The sequence below is a fragment of the Phymastichus coffea genome, unplaced genomic scaffold (genome assembly GCF_024137745.1).
Source record: "Phymastichus coffea isolate CEN01 unplaced genomic scaffold, Cenicafe_Pcof_1.1 PCOF00003, whole genome shotgun sequence".
Lineage (NCBI taxonomy): Eukaryota > Metazoa > Arthropoda > Insecta > Hymenoptera > Eulophidae > Phymastichus > Phymastichus coffea.
Genome location: NW_026706814.1, coordinates 12,434,525 through 12,448,968, shown reverse-complemented (window position 1 = coordinate 12,448,968; position 14,444 = coordinate 12,434,525). Strand labels below are relative to the sequence as shown.

Here is a 14,444-nt window from a genome sequence, read left to right as displayed (position 1 = left end):
TTACTTAAAATTCTCTATAATTATTGTTGAATTTACAATGATTTTGAACAATATTTGATGATATTAAAACAGCGTTGATGAACGTTTTGCGAAACTATGAAAATATTTAACTAATATAAATAACGTACATTTATCGAAAGTAGAGTATAAAAAATACTTATTACAAGTAAGCTTGCCAGCCTGCGAAAAGTCGACACAAATTAACTGGATCACGAGCTTGCTGAATAAGTCTTGTTACTTGACCGGGAATACTTGAACTTACACCTTCTTCTATCCCTTGCAATTTCTGTTGTACACGTAAAAGAGCTCTTTCTGCTAATTTATTTGTTTCTGCAATTCCAACTACAAAATAAGTATGTAAGATCATTAAAATGCATCTGTTATAAACATAATGCATAATTCAGGCAATGGTTAAGCTAAATTTTGAGTTGCAATTCCATTAATTTGTTAATTATTTAGATCGTAATAATTTGTTATGCGATAATTTTTTAAATAGATATTTGTTGTCAAGAATAAACAATCTCGATAATTTTGCATAAACCTAGTGAAATTACGTATATGGCTCTTTGAATTAGTTAGCTTAAGTATAAAATACAATTACATTTTCATCAACTTCATAATGAAAGGCTTGTTTATTATGAACATTTACATAGAAACACGACAAATCAGGAGCCGGACTATCTATCTATTTAGTTAATGGATTAATTAAAATTAATTTATTATATCAGTCTTACCTGGCGTATTATTATCTTTATTTTCGTTAGATCGCGTGGAATGTTCACTCTGATAAGTTGCAGCTTTGGCTGGTGTTATAGCCCACGAATAAAGTGGATCATACAGTAACACTCGTAACAAAGTAACAATTATTTCTTTTTGTTCTCTTAGTACAGTCATAGTTTCTTCACAAGAACGCCTCATTGTTCCTTCTACACCACTAACACCCATTCCTGCTTCGATATCCCTTGTGAGCCTAAATGGCACTGTTTCTGGTGTAGGCAAAACTTTACCTTGCTCAAATGCTATCCCTGTCAAGTCAAACAGAACACTATCATAAAATAAAGGATGTTAATATTGTTATAATAATATTGAAAAAGTATCTTACCAAAATCAATGTGAATGACTTCTGCAGTTGAATTGTCAATTAGAATATTTGAAACATGCCTATCCCCCAATCCTAGAATATAGCCAATAATGGAAGTTGTAGCCACGCTAACGTAAAAAAAAACCATCATCTTCAATTTCAGTAAATAATTATGAGAGAAACCACTTCTTTACCTTCTAGTGTAAGCCATTCGACGCTCAAACCATATTTCAGGAGACAAGTAATTTTCAGTGAAGAAATAGTGGAAAGCTGGAGGTAAATTTTTACAACAATCCATAAAAATAGAAAATATTTTATCACCTTTGGCTCCCTGCGAAATTGAGTAATAATATTATTATAATTATGCCTTAATATAATTACACGTAAGAAAGACAAAGTGCTCAAGAAAACTTACTGCCATTTTTTTTCTACATTCGGATGGTGAATAGTTTTTTGGAAAATACTTTTGATGAAGCCCAGGAAATCGTTTTCCATCGCCTGTTAGAATATAGCTCAAAGGCAGAGTATTAATACACCATTCTAAAACACCAGATCTTTGAGTAAGAGGGACAACTTTGTATGTTCGAACATAAAGCTTTCTCTGTTTTGCATCTTTATTACTTTTGAGTAATGAATTCATAACGGTGAAGACCTGCTGCATTACAGCATCTTGACGTAAATCATCTCTACCCTTAAGAATATGTAAAACGAAAGTTGTTATTAGGATTGTTTTTTCTTTTGTTTAGGTAAATAGTACCTACCTTTCCTACCTAAATACACTTACCTTTACTAATTGTGGTCTTTCTTTTCCATCAGATCCAAAGCAAACAATTTTTTTTGGGGCATTCATTCCGCCAACGTTGTCGTAACTTGATTCATACTTTCTGATAGTTACAATGTTTGAATATTTTTTGGTCTTTTTGATCTCTAAATTTATAGTAGGTACTAGAGAATGCTTAAAGTCTTTTATTGTATTAATTAGGAAATTTCTTGGAATTGAACATTTCGGTACAGCAACTGTAAATTATAAATGTAAAATTTTAAACAAGTTTAATTTTTCGAATCGGGTTATTGACAGTGTGATCTGCAATTAAAAAAAGACTTAAATTGATGAAATCTAAATGACCTTTTTTTCTTTCAGTATCGTAATAAGCGAGTTCAACAAGTGCTTCGGAAATTCGATCCATTTCTTGAATAATAGGTCCAATGCTAGTAGAAAGAAGTTGTTCGATAAGCATTTGTCCTCCTAGTACTCGAGCTTCCACTTTAACATTCTTTTTATAGTAATACTTGGAATCACTGTGGAGATTTTTAAGTGCAAGAAGAACTGGTAAGGTATGATATGGATGATCAAGAGCGCAGCGTCTTAACACTTTGTTGATTGTGTTTGTAAATATATCTTCAACGTTGCTCATATGTGGGGCCAATTGAGGCACTAAAGGTATGTACTTGTAAGAAGACACCATTTCTAATTGACCCTTTAAAATATTATTAACTTGTTCGTCATACATGTTGCCGTTGCTCAGCCACAAAGAAACTAATCGAAAGATCAAAAAGTCGTGGTCGTCACTCTTTTTTAAAGTTAATAGGTAGTTACTGTAAAAAAAGACAAATATTAAAGTAGAAATTTTCGATAACATTAAAAAGTTGAGTAGATTTGTACTAGTTACCTAAGAGCATGAGATAAATACATGGCTCTATCCTTTTTTATATTTTCAACTTCAATAGAATCATTACGACCCTGCCTGATAGTTAAACCAAATGCCTTTCTTACGTCATCATCAGTTTTGTCTTTTGATTTATTATTAACGTTTCGCGAATAATCTATACACTCTTGTAGACTCTCAAATGTTGACGAGTTCATATACTCACTAATTATTAAATACTGTTCATGAGTAAATTCTGCTAAGGCTGCGAAAGTTTTACATTGGCCCTTTAGATCATCCGAGCTTAATTCGCTAATATTTGAGTAGGAAGCAAGAGCTTTTTCGTAATATTTACTAACAATTGCCTATTCAAAAAAATGTGATATTATATACTGATTTAATATATTTACTGATATGATAAATTATTGTACCTGAGGATTTTCTGATTTATTTTCAGCAATCCAATTACCATACATAAGTAAAGCTTGCGCAAGAAGGCTTGGATCTGTGAATTCAGATTTTATGATACTTCGAAGATTATAGTTTGCCATATCTTCGTCATTTCTTTTCAATGCTAACTGTGCTTCATGATATTTTAAGTAGCACTCATCCAGCAAATCTAGATCCTTTTCTTTCGATACTATTTCTGTGTTTTAAACAAATACAAAAATTATTGATTTTATTGTAATTGCAAAAGCTAAAATTCATAAAAAAATTAATGTAATACCTAAAGCTCGAGTAGCTACATTAAAATTTCCTTCTTGTTGAGCCAATTGCGCAATTTGATACTGAGTATCGATGAAAGCATTCTGAATATCGTTTCGGCGTTTCATAGTTTCTTTGATTTGAAAAATTACTGTTCTTTGAGTGAGAATCGGTTCAATAAATTGAAAATTGTTATTACAAAAGTACTTGTCTTTTCCCCATTTTTTGAACAAAATATTATAATCTTTTGGGTCAGTTTCGCTGAATTCTTCAATTTCACGTAGCATTTGCAATTTCGTAAGTTTTGGATAAATAGCTTTACAACTTTCTGAAATTAAAATAAACATATTGATTTTTTTTCTCAAGTATGTAACAATAATCATAACTATGTTTGTACCTAAGCTAATATTGTTCAGTTCTTTAATCACACAAAAATGAGCTTGTTCAAGGAATGCATCTAGAGAGCTTTTATTATTTTCATGCAAACACTGTAACGCATAATAGTGAGACTCTGAAAAATGTCCCGCCTTTCTTCTAGAAACAGGTTTATCGTAATTTATTACTTGATTCCAATCACTTAACCTCCAATAGCAATCAAAGCGTAAATCTTCCATAGGGTCTGTGAGAGATGGCATGGCCAGCAAACGATTTGCCAGATAGTAATGACTTGAAGCTTTCAAAGCAGTTATCAGGCCTTATAGAATAAAAAAAAATATTAAGTATAAAATTTATAATGTACAGCCTAAGTTTCCTTATAACATGAAAAATAAATCTTACCTTTCTCAGAAACTTTATAACCAATACTACATTCGACATCATGCGATAACGTAAGCTTGTCGAGCTTTTGAAAGTTTGTATAATAGCATATTTTGGATTCACGATTTTGTAAGTGAGAGGAACCACAACCATGTATAGAATCTGAATCACCAATCTTCATATAAGCTTCTCTCATTACATCCTGTGCTGTCTTTCCCTCGTTCATCACCTGCTCATAAATTTGTTCGATTATCGGTATGCTATCAAAATCACGAAAATTCGACAACTTGGAGTGACACCATAGCTCAGCATACAAAATTGAAGAAAAATAAGCCGAACAAAATTGTGCAGCTATTGATATTGTTAAGTAATCAAAATTCAATATCACATTCTCATCAGTTTGTATGCGCATATAATTTACGATATTTAAAACGCACCATACAGCGTCGCGTGCTGTACTATTCTGCATCTTCTGTAATTTGTTCAAATATATTAAAAAAATCCACAGTTACGCACAATTATTCTTCCATTGAATTTAATATTACCTGTAACACAGTACTTGGAGTTTCATCTTCTCTAAGGCTATGACCAAAATGGTAATGAAAAAAGTCATTGATACTGCGGCATATTGTTGTACTCAGATTCCAGTCTGCTTCAACAATAATGGTAATTAAACGTGGCAACGCCACTTCGCAGCTTTGTACATTGAGTTTGAAAAGTGGTATAAGACTTTCACTATAAAGACCCATAGGAAGCTTTGCTACTTCAGATGTTACGTCGGCTATCCAAATATTGTACGGATTTTTTGACTCCTCAGTCCATCGAATAAATGAAAATGCTTGATCCAATTTCGATAGGTCGATTATTAGTTTTATTGTTTTTCTATAAATATTTAATCAGGTCGATTATGTTGAAGATTAACTATAATAAATATCAATACAAGAAAAAATTACCTAGAGATTTTTCTTTTGTGAGCACTTCTGAAAAGATACAAAAAGTCCTGTAAGTTTTCAGAGTTTTCTCGACAAACATACTCTGACAAAATGTAAAGAATATCACTGCTAACTGTACGTAGCTCAATGTCAGAGCTTACGATCAAATCTGCTAAAATCTGACAAAGTTTGTGCGTTAAAACATCAATTTTGTCGGTTTCTTTTTTCGGCGTCTCCTGAGGATGTAGAATTGTGGTGAAAAGATTAGTAGGTCCGAGTACACCGAGGCATCGAGCCGCTTCTAATGAGATTTTATCATCTTTAGATTTAGTGAGCTGAATTAGCCGATAAATAAGTTTGTGAAGCAAGCTTATAACACAGTCCTCGGCAAAACCTTGACTCGATTCTAACTCGTCGTAGAGCTTCTCTAAATCGACTTTTTTAGTACTCAACTGCTGTTTTAATTGTAAAAGGCTATTGATGCTACAGTTATGATCGTCAGTTGCACTCAAAAACTGTACAAGATTATTTTGTAATATCTGAAAAAACGGAATTCAATTAAACATTACAGTATACGGTAAAGTAAAAGGTATTTGACAATTTAGATACCTTGGATGGATGTGGTCGATAGTTGCCTAATTGAGTAGTATCTAGTAAGCAAGCCAAGTTATTGACTGCTTCGGCAAAACATTCTTTTTGATCATCAAGAAAAAACTCAAGAACAACTTTAACTAGAGATCTTCCATTTGGCTTCTGAATTAGAGGCACAAGCTGCTTCACACAAAAATCGAAAATTTGTACTAGCTGTGCACTTCTATTTGGAAGCATTTCTTCAAGGAAGACGAGTAAATATTTGCCAGCAAGCTGAACAATAAACGCATCATCTTCTTTAACCAAGTGTATCAATGTTGAAACAATGTCTTTAATAAAATACAACGCCACAATATCACAATGACTTTCCTTCAAGTCTGAAATTATCTTTTCACAGAAATAGACGTACTGATGTAAAGAGATAGCTTTAAATTCCGTTGTACTGCTCGTATAAATATTGCGAGTCAATTGTAATAAACTTTTTTGGATTATACTAGGCTGTCGCGTTATTATGTAATTAAATACTGTTTCCCTCGAGGTATTTGATAGTATTTGCATTAAATGATCAAAGCATTGATCCACAACATTGTATTTGTAGTATGGAGGATCTCGCTTAGGTAAACTGATGGTCGTTTTGAACGTAACATAAAAGTGTTGCGTATCATGAAGTCTTTGAACTATATAAAAAATCATAAATATATATAAATATATGTGTGTGTATGTGTATGTGTGTGTGTGTGTGTGTGTGTGTGTGTGTGTGTGTGTGTGTGTGTGTGTGTGTGTGTGTGTGTGTGTGTGTCAGCTAAGTATATTTGAAGCTAAAAAAATTACCTGTTTCAATTATAATTTGTTGTAAATTTTCACGTACAAGTTCTGAAAGGTTGTCAATTTGTTGAAAATATCCGTCATTATTTTGCATCTGTTCTAGTATACCCGGACATTCGTCTGATGTCGCCCATGGTATAATATTTGGGCTACAACTTTTGAAAAGATCTCGGAAAGTAGCTTTTATTATTCGACAGAAATCCATAGACTCATCAAACTTTCCCCCGCGAATCAATACGGGGAAAATAACATGAGCATATTTATCGTGAAATTCCAATGCATCAAAACAATTTAGTAAGATAAATGGAAAAGTGTCTAAATTTCTATTTTGGCACCAATCAGTCAAGATGTAATTGAGATTATGTTCAATTATTTTCTTGAAAGAAAAGCCACAAGCATTGATTGCTTGAAGAGTTCTTAGTACGATGTTTGTTTCAATACCTACATAAATAAACAACAATTACCATCATTCAAAGATATATAAATTTAGTTCAACACTTACCTTTATCAACGATTACTTGCGACAAAGTTAATAGTACAGAACTTTGAAAAATACTCTGACTGCAGATAATAGTTGTCAATATTTGCATCACACTAATACTTCGCATCAATCGCTCTTCCTGAATTTCATCAACACTTAATTCTCTTTGTATAACAAAAATGTTTTCAACGGAATCCTTTAGTTTGTCAAAAAAACTTTGTTTCCAAAAGTCAGCGATCTTCTTTGATGAAAATATAGAATGAATACACTTCAAACTCTCTAATCTCACAAGATAATATGAACTTTTTATAAATGTTATGAATATATCATCATTCAAAACATTTTCTTCTGCATCATATGAAAAAGTAGTATGCTTGATGATACTATTAAGGCATGTAACCAGTGAAAGATGAACTAATTGTCCAAATTCCCCTTTTAAAAATTTATTGTGATAATGTTTGCAAACTAAAAATATATTATGAACATGCACCTTATTATATAGCAAAATAATTTTATCGAGAAATTTGGGGAATAATTGTAACAAATAGCGAGTAACTTTGTCATCACGGTGCCAGTCGTTAAACAATTCCAGCATGAAATCCATCAGTAATTCCATTAGTTCATCTGTAACCATTTTGACTGAAATATTCGAAAATATTTGTAATGTAGTCAAAACACCGATGACATCGGTTACGACGAGCAAATTGTATTTTTCCAATTTCAAAAGTGAACTTGCAATTTTTACTTGAAGATCTGTTATACTTCCTCCGCTTTCCATGCAACTAAATAAGGCTAACACTATCATTACATTTATTTGACATTCTTGTAATGTATTTGACTCGCTATTTTTGAATTTTCTAATCTCATACAGTTTTTTTACAAAATCACATTCCGTTGCTTTTATTATAATACTGTTAACTTCAGCGTCGTATTTCGTTTGATATAACAAAATTAAAGCTTTTGTTATTTCCAATACATAATGACAGGTACGTTTTATATATTTTGACCAAGAAATACATTTCATTTCATTCATAATTTTTGATAAACAGGTTTGCAACTCTGTCACTAGGCAAAATTCATCTAAAGTGCTCTTGATCATGTTCATTGCTTTCAAATCCGAGATTACGACAGCGATAAGTGCAGTTTTCATAATGAATGTATTCAACTCTTTTTCAGCTTTGTCAGTTTTCACTATTTGTAACAAGTTATTTACTAAATAATCCAGATCTTTTGAATTAAATGGATTATCGAGAATTGTTTCATCCCACATCTGAACTAGATTGTTGATCCTCGATGCAAATGGTACACTTGTCTTCAAATTTAGTGACAAGTAACACTGTTCAATTTTATCTATCGTTAGCGATTGCATATTTTCGTAACAATTCTGTTCCATATTTATGTAGTATTCATCGTTACAGTCTACTTGTAAAGTTCTTCTATTTTGCTTGTACCACGTTTTTAATGTAAAACCTATTAACAATTTACTGAAATTTTCAATAGACAAAGGACTAGTGAATCGTTTTGGAAATGGATGGAGACTCCATTGCATCAATTGCAACTTCAAGCTATTATTTGTCAAATGTATAGTATTTAATTCACAATTTGGCAAAACATTATTATGACAAAATACTTCCAGAGTTCGGATGGAATGGCTAGATTTCTGAATGGACTGTGTTGTAAATAACTTTAAAATTGACTCTGGATTAGATATTCTTTTATAATAGATGAGATTCTGTACTAATGTGCAACCTTTTTCTGCTACGTCTTTGTGACTCATACTCAGATACCTAAAACAATAACAAACATCAGTTTATATATCAAGCATCAGGTGTACAGTTGTACATACATTAACGAGATCATAGAGTATTTTTAATTATCTAAGATCGATTATACAATAAAAAAGTAAGCTTGAAAATTGTTTCTAAGGGTTTAATCCTGAACTAACGCTGCAATCATCAGTCCTACAATTCGACGACATCTAATGTCACCTTACCCATAAGACTAATTTTCTATTTATCACTTTACCGATATAATTCATCAGCAATGGTTCTCAAACACGCCAATTTAGATTTTTCCATTTTTATTTGTTTGTTCGATTAAAAAGCAAAATTTAATGAGTTTTTAATAAAATTGTCAACGAATGCGAATTCAGATCTGATACATGTCAAGATGCTTATATCACACAGGGTATTATATGTATAGCCATAAAAAAAGTAAATTAAAAAATATAATTATAAGAGGTATAAACATTGCAATGATGATTGTAATAACTACAATTCATCATAATAATTAATCAATAAATCATAGCAACAGAAAGGCAAACGTTCAAAGTTAGCGGTACATCACATTTAGGTTGAGTGTCCCTATTATCGGCCATCACCCACTACCTGGCCCCTATAATTTAATTTAATAAGCTTAGGCAACGTATAAGCAAAATAATTAATTCGACATTAATATATGCAACCTATTTAATGGATTGAAACTTGTTTCGTCACATAAAAATATCAAATTTATTTATTTGATAAAAGTATAAAAATGTCCGGATAGTGGTATATTCGACTTTTTCTTAAGACCAATTACCAGCCATAAAGCAAATGTAAATAAGGGACATTTTTACTATTTCTTTCAGTTGTATAACTGTTATATAATGTCTCGTTTCTTGTAGTTTTTGTCAAAATCCAATGTATTTTTGTTTATTAAGAAAAAATTATAATCTTGAAAGTGAAGAAACTTTGTTCGATAAAAGTCTGTTACGAATTTTAGAAAGTCGTATTTTTTTTCAATACTACATTGCTTCATCATTTATTAAAGTTAGAAAGAATTAGGAAAGCGATTTAGTGATTCGACGTTGCGCCGCGGTATCGATTTTCGAGTCCTTTAACTTTTCACAATATTCGATGACGGCCATTATTTTCAACACGCCAATCGCTTCAAAATCGAATAAACTTCATTTTGTCAAAATTTCACAAATGTGTTAAATTTTGTTCTATGTTATTTATTACTTACAACTTGAAAAAATATCGTCTTCCATATACTTTTCCATTATACACCTACGCGTCCATATTCTCTTTGAAAATAAATATAAAACAAAATGGTTTATTCAATTCTAAAGCGATTACCGTATTGAAAATAATGGGTCATCGAATGTTTTGAAAAATTAAGAGATTCGAAAATCGAAGCGATACCGCCGGTGTAGCGTTGATTCGCTAAATCGCTTCCATAATATTTTCAAACATTAATAAATAATATAATACTGGAAAAATAGGATTTTCGAAAATTCGTAAGACTTTTATCAACGAAGATAAACCCTTATAATCGTCGCTTTTATCGAATGAAATTACGCGTTTCTTTACTTCTGAGGTTAGCATTTTTCCTAAATAAATAAAAACACTTTAAATTTTTACAAAGACACAATTTTTTGGCTCCAATCTATCAATAAATTTTTTATTTCAAGCGAGAACATGAGTAGTGCTTTTTACCGCAGAAGGCCCTGTCCAATCTGCCCCTGAGCTGAAAAATCTCCTTACGTATTATCTAAATAGTTTTATTGATGAAGCTATTTTAAATTATAACGTTTAAATGTATAATTTTTATTTTAGCTGTTTTTAATTAAAACCTTAAATTATATTAACTATTGCTGCTAGAATGAAAGCTCATTTGATCAAGTTATATTTATAATTTCTTCAAAATACTACTTTTCAAAAATCATTATTATTGTAGGCATCTGTGAAAGGTCAAAAAGTTTAATCGAACGGCAATAAATACAATAATACACATATTAAAATCCAGACCGAGCTTTCATCGTCGAACATGAAATAATCTTTTATGAACGCCTAGCTTTTTGTTTTAATAATATTTATAACCTTATAGCTATTGAATTATAATATTATATTTTAATAATATTAACTCGTCTATCGTTACGTTCTCAGAAGGTACGACTAGATTGTATTACTGTATTGTTGCTTTAAAAAATCTTTGATTATCTGATAATAATCTTATGTAATGTACCATCAGAATATTTTTAACTAATAATAACGGTTTTGTGTGCAATATTTTTTTGATTCAACTTAGTAATGTTAGGTTTAGTATTCAATATATCATTACCTAACGTGAACACGATCTTATAAATATCTTCATATACTTTTGGATAGAATTATTAGTAATGGATTATTGAAATTATAACAATACTACAAATATGCTACAAGTAACAAATTTTGAAAAGTGGAGTTCCTGAAATCACCTGAGTGCTGAATCCCATATTTTGTCCCAGAATCTTTTCAAATCATCTTCTTTGTGTATGTTATTATTTTGAGCGATTACTGTGGCCAACTCACATATACTTTCTATGATTGCAAAAGCTTTAGCTTGACTCATTAGTTTGACAATGATTTCAAGAAACTCAAGACCTTCATGGAATATCAAACAATCTGGATATTTTTTATAAAGACATGCGGCTATTTGAATTATTGGCCAGGCTCGTTCAGGATCTCTATCATTGACTAAATCAATCAATTTTTCCTCCGACTCGCTATTAGAAATACGCCTTTTTTTCCGAGGTTGAATGTATGCACTTTCTTGAAGCATATAAGACTGCGTTGAACTTGGAGGTAGTTTTATAAATGTTTTTTGTCTGAAAACTATATACACTAATATTATGATTATATTCATATAAAAAGGGATCTAAGAAAATCAAATTTGAATATCTGCCTTCACACGCCAGTGCTAAATGATTTGTTGACAAAGTTGTTAGCTTTATGTCTTTTAAAACCATTTTATACAGTAAATGCAAGATTGCTTTCCACTTTTCTTCATCGTAAACATGACTTATATCGTCTCCTAAAATAGCACCATTAGGGTGATGTGCTTGTACAAAAAGAAGATATAATTGATATTTTTCTTCTGGTCCCTTGACTTCAATCATAGATAGCGGTAAACTTTCAGAAAATACAATAAGTATATATCTACTGTCAATGGCAATTTGTTGACACACAGTAAAGCACAATTTGAATAAAATATCTGTTGATTTTATGTTATATGACTGGTAATTTTCAAAAAGATCACCTAAAAAGTACATATAATTACTTTTATATAAAAAACTATAAATTCAAACATCATAATGATTAACTATTACCAATGGTAGGCAAAAGCTTTTTTGTTTCAAATGATAAATTGGACAATGTACATCCATGTCTGACTACAAGTTCTACTGTTTCTAGAAGTGTAACATAGTTCAAATTTTGAATTTTACGTTTTAAAATAATTATGCATACATCTAATAATTCTTGCCACTGGCTAAATGGTATAAATATACACTGTGATCTTTCTTGAAGCACATGCTTTATCAATATACTTAAATAAACTTCATAATATTCTGAAAATATCTGAGCTCTATCATAGTGCAAGATGCTTATTGTTGAATTTATTACTGTCTGTGGTTTCAAATAAAAATTGGCCTTGTCTGAGGTACAAAATAATAGTTTTGTAATTTTTTCCTTGTCTAAAGTGCCAGAATTTACTCCAGCAAGTTTGCTGATTCGTACAATTTCCTAAATAAACAAATAATTAGAATCAATATACAATAAAGATAATACAAAATTTTATTTTGTCATTACAGTTTCAAATAAATTGTGAACAACAATGAAAATGTCATTCCAAGAGTAATGATCCTCTTTCCTTTTATTTCCAGATTTTAATAAATAATTGGAATAATTACTAATTTCTTGTATGTCTGTATCTGAATGATCTTCCCATAGCTCTATTAGGTACTTAATTGCTTTCTAAAAATGTATAAAAATGTATCAGTTTTTAGTTTTATAAATAATGAGTAGTTTGTATGAAAATGAAATGACATTATTTCGTGCATACTTTGTACTCAAGAACTTTTTTACTGCTAGCCAACGACATTATGTGTGAGACTTTTCCCATAAAAGTAGTCATTTTTTATTTGTTTGATAATAATTGAAAATATACAATAAATTAACCTCGACAATTTAGATAAAAACATATGAACGTCAAAATACATTCAAGAAACACATAAACATTGATAACTATAGTATAATATTAGACATCACATTTTTCTAACACATTCACTAATCATTAATCTTAACATTGACAACTGACATGTCAAATATTTTTTCTTTGTCCTCGGTTTGGCGGCTTTTATCTTATAGCCAGTCGGCCGCACTACATCTACAAACAAAATCTAATTTGTAATGATTCACAGAATTCGGCCGAGTGCGACGTTGCCATTGTTTACGCGCACGTGCTTTAATTTTAATTAACTTATTATTGCAATATTTGTAATGTTTGAAAATTTGAAAACCATGTAAAAAGAATGTATATTTACAAGATACTTAAAGACAGTAAAGCAACAAATCATGTAGTAATTAAATGAATATTTTCTAGAAACATTTATATATATATATATGTAAAATTATACGCTACCCGGACATTGATATTTGCGACCCATGAAAAACAAAACACAAATTATTTTCAACGATTGAACATCGTATCGCATCAAATGGATTTTTTCTGGCAAGTTTTGAGAATACAACTTGCCAAAATAATAGCCCTTGATGTAACCTTGTTTGGTGTCTTCGATGCTTAATTGTCGAAAATAATTCGGATTTCGAACTTAGCGGGTCGCGAATTAATTATCTGCGCAAGGCGCGCAAATCGCGTATGGCACATTCCAGACTATTATGACGATCAACTTTTCAGGGGGCCTATTCTGAAAAAAAATTTTAGCACGAGGCCTATTCTGAAAAAAAATTTTAGCACATGTCATAAGCATTTATCACATCTAAAGTGATTAATTCTGTGGTAAACTGAAGTGACAAACTGATTTACCACAAAATTTTTTTTCAGAATAGGCCCCCAGGGGTAGGTTTCGGATTTTCTTGAAACTTGGTTTACATATTGTCTGTATGGTAGTATATTTAAGCATGGATTATTAGATCATTATAATAATTATATCAAAAGTTATAAACAATTGAAAAATGTTGACGAAAAATTTTCAAAAATTTATATCTCCGCAACCATTTAAGTTATCGAAGCGAATTTTTTTTAAATTACACATAAAAGGGTGTACTTTGAAAATATTAAACGAACAATACTTGAATATAAATTTTTCCAAAAGTTATCAACATTTTTTTTAAACAATTGCCCATATCTCAAAAAATGCTATTTTTATTTAAAAAATTCTTTTTTTATTGAATTCCTTGACATTTTATCTTTAAGAATCTGTTTTTAAATATATCAAGCGATCATTAGATACGACACAATAAGCGATAGTGGACGCTCACACTATACGACGCCGATAAGTCGATAAGTTTGGTAGCAGCGCCGACCGAACGATCGACCAAGTTTAAAAAAAATGTTAATAACTTTTAAATTGATATTAAAATATTTTTCGCTTAATATCTTTA

General features: G+C 30.7%; 1 protein-coding gene across 1 annotated transcript; it reads right to left on the bottom strand.

Moving 5' to 3' along the window:
- Window positions 1-27: 27 nt before the first annotated feature.
- Window positions 28-13,184, bottom strand: LOC131664101 (serine-protein kinase ATM). Its single transcript, XM_058934971.1, has 22 exons — window positions 12,883-13,184; window positions 12,630-12,794; window positions 12,149-12,563; window positions 11,725-12,078; window positions 11,258-11,654; window positions 7,039-8,804; window positions 6,543-6,977; window positions 5,730-6,388; window positions 5,142-5,659; window positions 4,734-5,070; window positions 4,210-4,660; window positions 3,830-4,126; window positions 3,455-3,760; window positions 3,159-3,373; window positions 2,752-3,092; window positions 2,208-2,677; window positions 1,866-2,098; window positions 1,497-1,772; window positions 1,276-1,412; window positions 1,103-1,209; window positions 735-1,025; window positions 28-342 (listed from the first exon to the last, which is right to left on the bottom strand). The coding sequence occupies exons 1-22, from the start codon at window positions 12,952-12,954 to the stop codon at window positions 161-163; spliced, it is 8,424 nt and encodes a 2,807-aa protein (XP_058790954.1). The 5' UTR covers window positions 12,955-13,184; the 3' UTR covers window positions 28-160.
- Window positions 13,185-14,444: the final 1,260 nt, after the last annotated feature.